The 12,906-nt window shown below is 45.9% G+C and overlaps 2 protein-coding genes across 3 annotated transcripts; one reads left to right on the top strand and one right to left on the bottom strand.

Moving 5' to 3' along the window:
- Nucleotides 1-2,683: 2,683 nt before the first annotated feature.
- On the top strand, nt 2,684-5,728 carry TIPE2 (TNF alpha induced protein 8 like 2). Of its 2 annotated transcripts, none has more exons than XM_004435989.3 (2): nt 2,684-2,773; nt 4,655-5,728. In XM_004435989.3, the coding sequence occupies exon 2, from the start codon at nt 4,660-4,662 to the stop codon at nt 5,212-5,214; it is 555 nt and encodes a 184-aa protein (XP_004436046.1). In that variant the 5' UTR covers nt 2,684-2,773; nt 4,655-4,659; the 3' UTR covers nt 5,215-5,728. The 2 variants fall into 2 exon arrangements, with proteins under 2 accessions (XP_004436046.1, XP_087299730.1); XM_087443604.1 differs by having other exon boundaries at nt 2,699-2,773; nt 4,627-5,728.
- Nucleotides 5,729-5,730: 2 nt separating this feature from the next.
- On the bottom strand, nt 5,731-12,836 carry LYSMD1 (LysM domain containing 1). The gene is made up of 3 exons (XM_004435991.2): nt 11,930-12,836; nt 7,380-7,744; nt 5,731-6,977 (listed from the first exon to the last, which is right to left on the bottom strand). The coding sequence occupies exons 1-3, from the start codon at nt 12,107-12,109 to the stop codon at nt 6,839-6,841; spliced, it is 684 nt and encodes a 227-aa protein (XP_004436048.1). The 5' UTR covers nt 12,110-12,836; the 3' UTR covers nt 5,731-6,838.
- Between the last annotated feature and the right edge of the window lie 70 nt (nt 12,837-12,906).

Below are 12,906 nucleotides of genomic sequence, written 5' to 3'. Positions count from 1 at the left end.
GGCCTCAGCATGGCTGGAGAAGCGGTGCGTCGGTGCGCGCCCGGGATCCGGGCCTGGGCCGCCAGTAGTGGAGCACGCGCACTTAACCGCTAAGTCACGAGGCCAGCCCAGGGTATCGGAAGATTAAATGAGATATTTATATAACATCTAGCAGAGTGTACTCAACACATGCTAGCTCCTGTTCTCTCCTCTCACTTGCCTCCCCTGAACTCGTAGTCCACTCTTTTCCATCTGCCCCCACACCTTACTCCATAGCCATTCCCTCTGCTTTGCATTTTCTAAGCCTCCCTCTCCACTGGCTCCTTCCTCCCAGCCTATAGGAGTCCTCAAACTCCAAGCTAAAAATAGTCCCTCTCTCAATTCAGCTCCCCATCCTCTTAAGCTACCTTTCCATTTCTCTTCATCGCTTTGTCAGTACACTCCTTAAAGGACTTGTTAACATTTCCCAATCCAAGTTGTATCAAGGACTCTCAGCTCTGGACCCTGGGGTGAGAGGTGGGAGTAAGAAAGGAGCCAAGACCCAACCACTGTCTTCAAGGAGGAGAACAAATTGTTTTGTAGTCAGTAGTATGCTGACTGCCTCGACTTCTGAATGTCAATTTACTCTTCAACTTTTCACAACCAGCCAACTTTCCAATCCGCCTCTTCTGGTAGAACTTCTTTCTTATAAAATCACCAAATCCCAAGGTCTCTCATCAGTTCTCATCCTGTGCTTAAGCAAGCTGTATCATTGATCACTTCCTTTTGTGTGTGTGTGTGTGTGAGGAAGATCAGCCCTGAGCTAACATCCATGCCAATTCTCCTCTTTTTGCTGAGGAAGACCAGCTCTGAGCTAACATCTGTGCCCATCTTCCTCTACTTTATATGGGATGCCACCACAGCATGGCCTGACAAGCGGTGCATCGGTGTGCGCCCGGGATCCGAACCTGGACCGCCAACAGTGGAGCGCGTGCACTTAACCGCTACACCACGGGGCCGGCCCCTGATCACTTCCTTTTAAGCATGCCGCTTCCTCAGCTAAAAATTTATTGGAGCCTCTAACCCATTCCCACTAAGCTAATGATTTCACTCCTCTGAACAAAAACCTTTAATGTCTCCCCACTGCCTACAGGAAAAGTCTGAACTCTTGAGCAACTCCTTTAAAGTCTACCATGATCTGGTCTTTTTCCTTCTTTACTTATCTCTCAAAGAACCTATGGTCCAGACATATAGAATAAATCACCACGTCCAGAGTATGCCCTGTATTATCTTTATTCATGGTATGGCTTATGCTTATCCCTATCATCTAGGAAGCATTACAGTATTCAATAAATTACAGATTTATTGTAATTTCCATCTTCTCCATCTTTGCCTATTAAATACAGATCTTCCTTGACTTCTGATGGGGTGACGTCCTGATAAACCCACTGTTAAGTTGAAAACTTCATAAGTCGAAATGCATTTAATACACCTAACCTACCAAACATCATAGCTTAGCCCAGCCTACCTTAAACATGCTCAGAACACTTACATTATTAGCCTACAATTGGGCAAAATCATGTAACACAAAGCCTATTTTATAATAAAGTATTGAATATTTCATGTAATTTATTGAATACTGTAATGAATGTGAAAAACAGAATGGTGTATGGGTACAGAATGGTTGTATAAGTTTATCCCTATTTACTCTCGTGATCACGGGGCTGACGGGAGCTGCCACTGCCCAGCATCACAAGAGAGAGTACTGCGTATGGCTAGCCCAGGAAAAGATCAAAATTCAAAACTAGAAGTATGGTTTCTACAGAATGCGTATCGCTTTCACACCATGTTAAAGTCGAAAAATCGTAAGTTGAACCATCATAAGTTGCAGACCAGATGGTAGTTGAATCCATCTTTCTAAGTCTACCTCTTCAGCCCCTCTATCAGAAATAATCTAAACTTCTCTGTACTCTCATAATTCTTTAAACTTCTATTAAAGCTAATGACATCATTTCTCTTGTATTACAGTTATGTATGCCTAAGTTTATCTCCCTGACTAGGCTGTAAGATTCCTGAGGGTAAATATTTTTGCCTCATTCAGGAACTGTGACTTACCTTCATTTTTGTGTCCCTTTAGCAGCTAGGAAGCACAGTAAGTGGGCTTGTTTCCTCTAGTGGTTCAATGCTGTGCTGACACCTGCTGGTCATATCTGGTTTGGCAGCCCTGGCCCCAGCATCTTCCTCTCTCCAGTATTAAGGGTGGGGACTCTCTGTGCCACCCTTACCCAGCCAGGCATTGGAATTTTATGTTTATGGTAACGTTGCCCCACAGCACCACCACCCTTCCCTGGAGACTCTAGGAACACACTCGGATCTGCTGGTCTCTGGCTTGCCTCTGGGGTCTCCAGCTTAATCTTCAGAACTTTCCCTTGACCCTCACCCCAGCCATTTGCACTTTACACCCTCCCCAGTACCACAGGAATATAAGGAGAACAAGATCTCAAGGAAGTGGTCAGCAAGGAAAGACAGAGGCAGACAAACAATTTGAGAGGATGAACAATCCCTCCTCCTCATCTCAAAGAATCAAGACTATTGCCTACAAAATTCTCTTCTTTTTGACCTTTGTCTTATTTTTAGGAGGCTCTTGAGCCATAGACCTTCTCAGTGACAGTGTGATGAACCGGAGGTTGAGCAGAGAGTAGGTAGGCGGGGCTTGAGGGGTGGGGCCAGGCCAAAGGGCCTCTCACTTAGGAGCTTCTCCATTCTGTCAGCTCTCCCGGAACATCCAAGGCAAGACTGGCATCCAGCGCAGCAGGTGAGGGACCAGCAATGACACAAGGGGCGGCTTTAGGGGTGATAGGGCCAGAAGAGTCCCAGCTCTGTCAGCCTGAACTTTCCATATTGTGAAACTCTCACTTGATAGAATTCTTGGGTCCCCAGTGGAGAGGTCCAGCTCAGTTTTCCCTGAGGCAAGGCAGCCTCAGAAAGAAAGACCGTCTGAGATGGCTGGAGGCAGGGCGGAGGCATGGGGGTGGATATGGGTATGTGACAGAGTACTGAGAGATGCAGGGAAATCTTAGGAGACATGGAGGTAGACGTAAGGGCCAAAGGGAGAGCAAGGCCAGAGGATCATAAGGCAGGACCAGAGGACCAGACGAGTAAAAGGGAGACTGAAGCAGGGAGAGAGCGACAGGACAGTGGGCTAACTGTGAGATGGCAACAGGGGCAATGGAGAGCTGGGTAACAGGAAGGCCAAGGAGGAAGGAAGGCTCACATGGAGCAATCTCCTCTTCCGGCTGTGGCGCATGCTTCAGAAAGCCCCAGGCAAAGCTGGGAGCAAAGCAAGGTTCCAGGTTCCCAGTGGACTGATTCAGCTGGGGAAGAAACCCCCCCAGCTACCCATCTCCCCTGCCTCTTCAGACTCCCATTTTGGTTTGGGGGAGAGGGCGAGGCTGCTCCTCACTGCGGTCACAGCCACATCCTGCAGAGCAGGGGAGGGGGAAGTAAGAAGCAAAACAACCAGAAGAATCACAGGCGAAGACCATGGGGAGAGAACCCTGGATATATGCAGCTGATATGCCACCAGGAGGGTCCAGTTCAGCCCTAGAAGAAGACTGAGACCTCCTGTACCGCCTGCCCCTCTTGAGGTGCTTGTTTCTCATGCTTCCTCAGTGTGCTTCAACCTCATTGAGAGCATCCCAGGGAAGGAGGTTTCTTTGGATTATTTGATTCGAAGCCCATTTTTATCATTTGCTAGTGACTTCAACCAAATTGCTTAATTTCTCTTAGCTTCGGTTTTCTCATTGCCAAAGGGGTATATCTACCTTAGAAGGGGTTGGGAAGACTGAGATAATTCACATAAAGCAGTCAGCAGGTAGTAGGTTCTCAATACTAGTTATTATTATTATTATTAGCTCAAATATTAGTTATTATTTTTTAATAATTTTATTTATTTCTTTTTCCCCAAAGCCCCAGTAGATAGTTGTATGTCATAGTTGCACATCCTTCTAGTTGCTGTATGTGAGACGCGGCCTCAGCATGGCCGGAGAAGCGGTGCGTCGGTGCGTGCCCGGGATCTGAACCCGGGCCACCAGCAGCGGAGCGCGCGCACTTAACCGCTAAGCCACTGGGCCGGCCCTATTTCTCACTTCTTTAAAGGCAGTACAGCATACTAGCTGACACGGGCCTTTGGAGTGAGAAAAACAGTTGTATTTGACCTTGAGTAAATTATTTAACGTAAGCCTCAGTTTGCTCAGCTGTAAAACAAGGATAGTAATACCTATAGTATACCTATAATACGTGTATCATAGATGTATGGTACAGTCAGCGTCCAAAAATGGTAGCTGTAAGAATTATCTGCCAAGTAAGCCTCATCTTCTCCATTGTAGCAGCAACAGCCTACTTCCTCTTAAGACTTAACCTGTGGTGGGCTAGCCTCCTGTGTGCCCTCATTCCTCCAGCCAAAGTTATTACTGCTCCTCTGGGCTATTTTGGAAATCAAGATTTCCTACAGTACTAAAGGAAAAAAATGGGAACAAGGCATAGAGGACTGAAGGGGGCAGGGGGAAAAAAATGATAAAGATAATGATGCGATAGAAACCAAAAAAGAGACAGAAAGGGGAAAAGCCATTTCTTTCTTTCTAAGGAAGCCTGTGGTCTTTCTTCTAGTGACTGACCATATACCCTACCCCCCCAGGAACCATGGAGTCCTTCAGCTCAAAGAGTCTCGCACTGCAAGCGGAGAAAAAGCTACTGAGTAAGATGGCAGGTCGCTCTGTGGTTCATCTCTTCATCGATGATACAAGCAGTGAGGTGTTAGATGAGCTCTACCGTGTGTCCAAAGAGTACACACGCAGTCGGCCCCAGGCCCAGCGGGTTATCAAGGACCTGATCAAGGTGGCTGTCAAGGTGGCTGTGCTGCACCGCAGTGGCTGCTTTGGCCCCAGTGAGCTGGCTCTGGCTGACCGTTTTCGCCAAAAGCTGCGGCAAGGTGCCATGACAGCGCTCAGCTTTGGTGAGGTGGACTTCACCTTCGAGGCTGCCGTGCTGGCCGGCCTGCTGACTGAGTGCCGGGATATGCTGCTGGAGCTGGTGGAGCACCACCTCACCCCCAAGTCACACGGCCGCATCCGCCACGTGTTCGATCACTTCTCTGATCCGGGCCTGCTCACAGCCCTCTATGGGCCTGACTTCACTCAGCACCTTGGCAAGATCTGTGATGGTCTCAGGAAGCTGCTAGATGAGGGGAAGCTCTGAGAGCCCTGAGCCCGGCACATCCCACCTCGGTAAAATGGCTGACTGAGAAAATGACAGATAACGGGCTTTCTAACCCTGCTCATCTGCACTAACGCTTTTCAATCCTCAGGCTTCAGTCTTTCCCAAGAGTGCTTTTGACTCTGAGACCACCCCACCCCCAAACTACTGGTGGAGAAGCAATGCTGAGGATTGAGGCCTCTCTCCCACTCCAGCCCTAGGACAGGAAACAAAGCTGCCTGAAAAAGATGAAGTGAAACTTGGATCTCTATTTCCCCTATAAGGGACGTTTGAAACAGGGAAGCCCCTTCCCCTATGAACCAGGGAAAGAGGACAGAGCCTCCTAATCCCTCTGGGGACACTAAAGACAGAGGGGGAAGGGGACCCTTAGAGATATCCTAGACCTCCAGCTCTAGGCAGAGCCTGGGTAGATATCAGAGGCTCTGTTCCAGAGTGTAGGAAGAAGGGGCAACAGCATGGGAGAGTCTCACAGGAGAAATAAAACTACTGAAACATGCACAGGGCTCAGTGTTTAATCTCTCCAGCTTCTTACATCTTATGATCATCACAGAGGAAAGAGGTATATAAACACCACTTATCTCACCTCTCACCATTTCCATACAGGAGACTGAGGCATATTTTTAGTATTATTGGGGGTCCCTTGCCTACTTCTTCTATTTAAGAAACTCAGAAAAACTGTACCGCAGATCAGTGCTACAAATTGCAAATAAATATGCAGTGAGGAGCAAGGCATAGATTGACAGGCTCTGATGGGGAGAGAGTATAACAAAGAGATTCCCACAACAAAAAGACTCCCACAACTGTCCTCCTCTTCAAACTCCAAGGCAATTCTTCTTTCACCCCTTAGCCTCACCATAGGCTGAACAGAGGAGCAGGTTAGAGGGTGAACTGGTGGCATGGAGAGTTCTGGTCCTTACATCGCTGTATTTTCTCAGAGCAAGAGTTATGAAAAAGTTATAGTGAACTGGTTAGTCCAGAATGAGCCCAAATTCTTTACTTTGAGATTAGGGAAAAGGCCTGGCCCAGTACACCATTCTCTGCAGCAAGGCTAGATCACTGACTGCCCTGTCCTCAATAACATGCTTGGCTAAGAAGGTGGGGAAGGTGGGAGCCAGCAGTCACTGGCTCACTGTTCCCGGGTTCCCCTCACCCCAGGGGTATAGAAGTACCATTTTTCAGCTAAGAGTGGGAAAGAATAAGATAGAGCAAATAAATATTATTTCAATATAGCACCAAATAAATTAGGTAACATAGTTAAACATGGGGAGGAAGTTGGGGGCTGGAGGAGTCCCTGCCTCCCTGATCTAAGGCCAAGGAATGGTGAAAGGGATGGGAAAGGCAGCAGGGATGTAAAAAGAGCCTTTTGAATCTAAAGGACAACTCTAGATTCAGCCCAAGAACTGAGAAGGGGTCTAGTCCCCAACCCCTACTCTTGCCAATAAAACTGCCCCAGGCCAAGGAACTCCTGATGGACAAGGAGGCTGGGAGGATGGCAGGAGGGAGGGAGGTGGGCTGGAAAGCCATGTCCTTGAGCCTCACCTCAGGCTCCTCTCCCTGTCAAGTTGCTCCTTCAACATCTCGCTTCTCTCAATTAGTTCTGGGGACATCAGAGTTTGAAGATTTCATCCTCCTGGTCCCGAAGTGTCCGGGTCCGAGAGGTCTGGGTCAGCGGCACAGGACCTAGGACTGCTCGTTGCTGCATCCGAGGGGAGCTCAGGTGATGACCTGAATCCTCCCCAGGTACCCTGTAGGTGAGGAAAGGGGGGAAAGAGTGAGAGATCAAGGGAAGAATCCAAGACTGGGCCAAGTGAAGAGGTCCAGGGGAAGCTGTCCTCCCCTCCTAATATACATGAGCTGGCCGCTCTAAGATGGAGTCTCGATACCCTCTGGATGAATGCTCCTTTATGGATCAGCAGAGCAGTAAGAACAGTCAACTATGCTACTCCAATGAGAACACAGAACTGTTTCCAGTTCCTCTGCTCATCCAGCAGGCACTGGCTTTGCTCATTGTCTTGGGGCCACCTGGGGAAAAAGCTTCACCTTGCTTCTGCTGACACTGTGCTTACTTACTTGTGTGTCTGGTCAGGTAAGACTGGAAGAATGGAGAAGTCTATGGAAGGGCTTAAAAGGAACCATTCAAGACTCACCCACTTTCCCCTTTTTTCAGCTTCTGGGCAGCAGCCTTCTTTGACAGGCTGATCTGTGAATCAAGCTTCTTAAGGAAATCAGAGGCAGAGAGGTCATGGATGGGAGTGGGGCGTTCCTGGCCAGGTGTGGGAAGGACTTCACCAGTGGCACGTCCTGAACCCATCTCCTGTTTCTTCCTCTCAGTGGAGTGTGGCCAAACTCCATGCTTATTTGGCTGTACTTCTTCCTCTCTATCTTTCTCTTCCTCAGAATCCAAACCATTGAACAGGTCTCTGGGCTCTGTCAGGATGGGGATGTAGAGGGTTTTCTTCAGGAAGATGGAGTCATTGGTATAAAGGCGGTTTGCACGCTTAATCTGTTCCATCTTTAAAAAAAGGTCACCACAATTAATCACAGTAATAACGGTCAGTCTTATATTTGTATAGCATCTCATGCCTTTTAAAGTGATTGTACAGTCTTATCTGACTCTATAACAACCCAGCTAAATACAAAGGGTAGATATTATTCCCACTTTATTGATCAGCGGTTTTCATACTTTTTGGTCTTAGAGCCCCTTTGTATTTTTAAAATTATTGAGGAAAAAAGCTTTTATTTATATGAATTACAGCTATCAATATTTAAGGTATTATAAATTAAAACTGAAAAAATTTAAGAACAGGTATTTATTAAAAAATAACAAACCCATTACATGTTAATATAAGTATTTTAATGAAAAATAACTATATTTTCCAAAACAACAACAAAATTTAGCAAGAAGAGAGGCATTGTTTTATATTTTTCCCAATCACTTTAATGTTGGACTTAAGAGACAAAAGGATTCTCATATTTGCCTCTACATTCAATCTGTTGCAATATCACATGTCATGTAGCCTCTGGAAAACACAGTACACTCATGAGAATGAGAACGAAAAAGGCAAATAAAGTCTTATTATTATCACTATAAAAATACTTTTGACCTTGTGGATCCCTGAAGAGTATCAGGGACCCGTAGGGATCCCTGGACCTCACTTTGAGAACTTCTATTAAAGATGAAGGAATTGAGGCTCAGAGAGGTTAAGTTACTTGCCTAAGATTATCTAGCAAGTTAATGACAGAGCTAGAACTAGAATTCTGGACATTTTTACTCCTTCTGGAAATGCTTTTCTTTTTTTTTTTTTTAATTTTACTTATTTATTTATTTTTCCCCCACAGTCCCAGTAGATAGTTGTATGTCACAGCTGCACATCCTTCCAGTTGCTGCATGCGGGATGCGGCCTCAGCACGGCCAGAGAAGCAGTGCATCGGTGCGCGCCTGGGATCCGAACCCGGGCCGCCAGCAGCGGAGCGCACGCACTTAACTGCTAAGCCACGGGGCCGGCCCCTGGAAATGCTTTTCACACTAAAATATTAATAATTTCACTGATCAAATATTTATTCAGTACCTACTTATTCATCATTGAACACAGTGACTGGCATCACCACCTACTGACCTGCCTCACAAGGTAGAAATATCAACGTCATCCTTAACTCATACTTTTATTTCACCACCCATTCCCAAGTGGTCAAAAAAAAATGCTGCAAAAATCTCTCTCACATCTGCGCTCATCTGCACATCTACTGCCATCACCTTAGAACAGATTCTTAATATTTCTCATCTGGGTATTGCTAGGTTTTTTAACTGGTCTTCCTCTCTTCATTTCTACTCAGATTCCACCCTGTCGACATCTATCTTTCTAAAAAAATTAATCTGATCAACCAACTACCCTGCTTATAAACGTCCTACGGCTCCCCACTGGCTCAGAGATAAAATCTAAATTAGCATTCAAGGGCATCCTCAATCTAGTCCCCATGGGATGTCTAGCTGTATCTCTCTTCTTCTGCTATGTATACATTTTGCCATCTTGCACTTTTCGTTTTTCTTTGAACATTACATGATCTTCACACTTCTGTGTCTTTATCTGCCTGAAATGCTTCTCCACTATCCCCTTCTCAGCCTGGGAAACTTCTACTCATCAACTACCACTCCCTTTTTGTTACCTTCTTCAGGGCTCCCAATGCATACTGTAATATTGCTGTAATCATACCTACCCTATTACATTGTTATTCACCTCTTTGCATATTTGTCTTGCCCAAACGCTGTGAGTCCTTTAAGGGCAGGGATGGTGACTTGCTGTCTTTGTATCCCTAAGGTGCTCCTCAGCATCGTACAAACTTGGCACACAGCAGAGGCTCATTAATGCTTTATGAATAAAGAAACTAGATAATAAAATATAGAAACCACAGATATAGTATATCAGTATTTCATTATCAGAGGCCAGGCAGCCAGTTTTACTCAAGATTCATCCCATATTGGCACCAGTTTGGGAAACCATATTTCTTATATCTGTCAAATATCAGAGCTGTTTCCACCCTGGGGCAAGACTATTATAATAAACTTGACTAATAAAATCTCATGCTACAATGTGTTTAAAAATAAAACCAGATTAATCCAAACAATAAAAAAAGTTAAAATTGGCTTGCAGTTTTGCACTTTTACTTTGCCAAGTGCTTTGATGATATTAATTTTATTTTGCCTAGATAATATCCTAGGTGCCTTCTAGCTCCAAGATGTTATGACTTAATCTGTGAATTTTCTATTGCTTTTATTATTTCCTAGAAGTACCCTATAAGGGGACATCATTCCACTTTTAAAAAGGATGTAAGGCCAAGGCCAAAGCCCAGAGGAGTCCTAGGCGATCGAGCCGCAGTCTTTAAGAGCTAGAAAGGCCATTACAATCTAGTTAGTTTAACAGAGCAGATCAAAGTGAGGATTTTAGAATGAGACAACCTGGTCTGAATCCTAGCTCTACTAATTGTGTAGTCTATGGCAAGCTGTCTCCCTAAGCCTCAGTTACCTTATCTTTAAAAGGGAATATTTACACCTACCTCATAAAGTCTTATGAAGATAATATGAGATAATGTATAGAGCTTGGCACATTCTAAGTCTTCCTTAAATGACAGGTAGGTAATAACTTAGATAATTATCATTATTTAATACATCTTCCTCACTTTACAAATGGTGAGGAAACTGAGGCACAGACGGGGAAGTGACTTACGCAGTCCCTCAGCTAGTAAGCAGCAGAATGAGGTCAGAACCTGGAAGTCTTCTTCACTATACTACAGTTCTTCCGTACTGGAGGGTACAGGGCTATAAGGAAACCCCACAATTGTCAATGCACTAGTAGCACAGTGCCTTTCTTTGCATGGCTTCTGAGCCTCTGCTGGGATGGAGGGGCTGCTCAGTACTTCCACATCCACTTCCTTTGTTTAGGCCAAGCCCTCTACTTGAAATGGTCACTTTCCTATACTCCCAATCTCCATGAGCAGAAATCTTAGCCATACTTTCATTCATTCAAAAAACACCGATTAAGCTTCTATGTGCTGGGGACTATGCCAGACTCTAGAGATTTAAATTGAAAGGAAATATTTCGGTACTTTAAGGAGAGTATAGGCTATTGGAAAGACAAAGATTTAGAAGGTGCAAACAACTGGATTACATAGGTTTGTAGAGAGGAGCATAGAGGAAGGAACTTCTAAGTCTTTCAAGGCCCATCGTGATGGCTCCCTTCAAATTTGCACTGATGTCCACCCCCCGCCCCCTGCCAAATAAAAATTAATTTTCTTTTCTGATTTATCACCCTTTGTTAATACCTCTACAAACTCACCACATGCTGTCACCTACAATCATTATTTGTGTCCCTCTCCATTTCTCACTAGACTGTAAATTACATGAGGGCAGCAACTATACATTTTATTTATGTTTCTACCTCCCAAGATGGTTACCACAGTGCTTTAAACACACCAAGCATAAAAATATTGGCTAAATTCAACAGGATATGGGGGAAAAAAACCCTCATCAACTTTAGTGCAATATATTTTTACACCTATCAAAAATACCCTATGCTTGACCTCAAATGTTTGGTGTAGAAAGCACCTGTTTTACATCAAGGAGGCCATCTAACTGGAAAAAAGAAGGCAGAGCATTGAGGAGGAAAAAAGAACAAGAGAGAGACACTTTAGGAACTTAGAACTAAAACCCAGCCCTCCATTATCTGCTGTAAATGTTAATCACTCTCAATTAAAAAGTTTCTATTGGTTAATAGCACAGGCTTTGGAGTAAGACAGATCTGTTTGAATTCCCCCTCTATAACACTCATTATTTATTTGACCTTGATCAAATTGGTTGACCAATCTAAGTCTCAGTTTCTTCATCTGTAAAAAGGGGGCAATAATTGCATGCTTGATAGGGATGTGAGGATCAAATGGGCTAAAGTATGCAAAGCCCCTAGCACAGTGACTGGCATAATAAATAGGAGCTGCTCCTCTCCATTGGGATAGTGGGACAGGATACGTCCCAACCAGAGAGTGAAACGCTGAGATGGGAAAACAAACAAAAAGATAGAAGTGGATCAGATAACACAACACAACTAGGAAAATTTCAGGAGAAGATGCCTAGAAGAGCTACTACATTCTGAGGAATAAAACTCTTGTAAGAGAATGGTTGTCCACATTCCAATCCTGGAAGACTCACCGTCACCCCGTATTTGAGTGCTAGTCCAGCTAGGGTGTCTCCGGGCGCCAACTCATGCTCCAAGCGTCTTTCCCTCACTGGGGAGCAGGCAGACTGCACCAGGCTTCCATAAGAACGAGCCCGGCTCCCTTGAAGCAGTCCTGACCCTCCGAAGGGGGCTTGTCTAGAGGGAGAAGCCATCTCCTCACCCTGCGGACAGCTGGGGTTGCAACTGCGGGAGACCCAGCTAAAGTGACCGATAGTGACCGGCCGGGGGTCTGGGAACGGATATCCCGGGGATTCCTTTCCCCTTTTGTCTTCTCTCCTAAGTCTCCCCGCCTCCCTCCGGCACTATGCGTCCCCTCCACCCTCGCTTCTCCTCCCTCCAAGCCCCTTTCCCACAAGTCTGTACCCTGAGTATTCAGTCCCTACCTGAGTCTTTCCTTAGTACCCCCGCGACTTTCGACCCTCCACAACTTGCTACATTGACCTCTGACCTTTGAACTCTAGACACCCTCCCCAACACCGCTCAGTTTGCCCTAAGTCGGGCAGCCCGGCCTCTGGACCACCCCCACCCCTGCTCCGCCCCTTCCCGGGGTTGGTTCGCTAGGGTCAGGAACAAATCAGGCCCACTCCGGGTGGGCTGTGGCCGCAGACGAAGCACGTAATGATTGCGAGAGTTTGTAGTACACTTCCCACTCAGAGGTTCTCAGAGGCCCGCTCCGCACCAAATCAATCACACCCTCAAATTCAGCTCCACATCTAATTTCTTGTCCCTCCAAACGTCTCGAACTTGCCAAGATACAAGGGCCTGGATCCGGCCGGGAAGGAAGCTCTTTGAAAAAAAGACTTCATTTCCCAAAAGGCACCGCGTCTGCGGGGTCGCAAGACACCATAGGACATGCAGTCCCCCTCGACAGGCTAGAGGCGGACTTTCGGGGTCGCGCAGAGCATGATGGAAGCTCATCCCCGGAAGTAAGTAGGCCAACCGGAAAGAG

Source organism: Ceratotherium simum, chromosome 2 (genome assembly GCF_057802395.1).
Source record: "Ceratotherium simum simum isolate JZ-2026a chromosome 2, ASM5780239v1, whole genome shotgun sequence".
In the NCBI taxonomy this organism is placed as follows: Eukaryota; Metazoa; Chordata; class Mammalia; order Perissodactyla; family Rhinocerotidae; genus Ceratotherium; species Ceratotherium simum.
The sequence above is the reverse complement of the archived record's forward strand: the minus strand, read 5'-3'. Positions and strand labels throughout refer to the sequence as shown.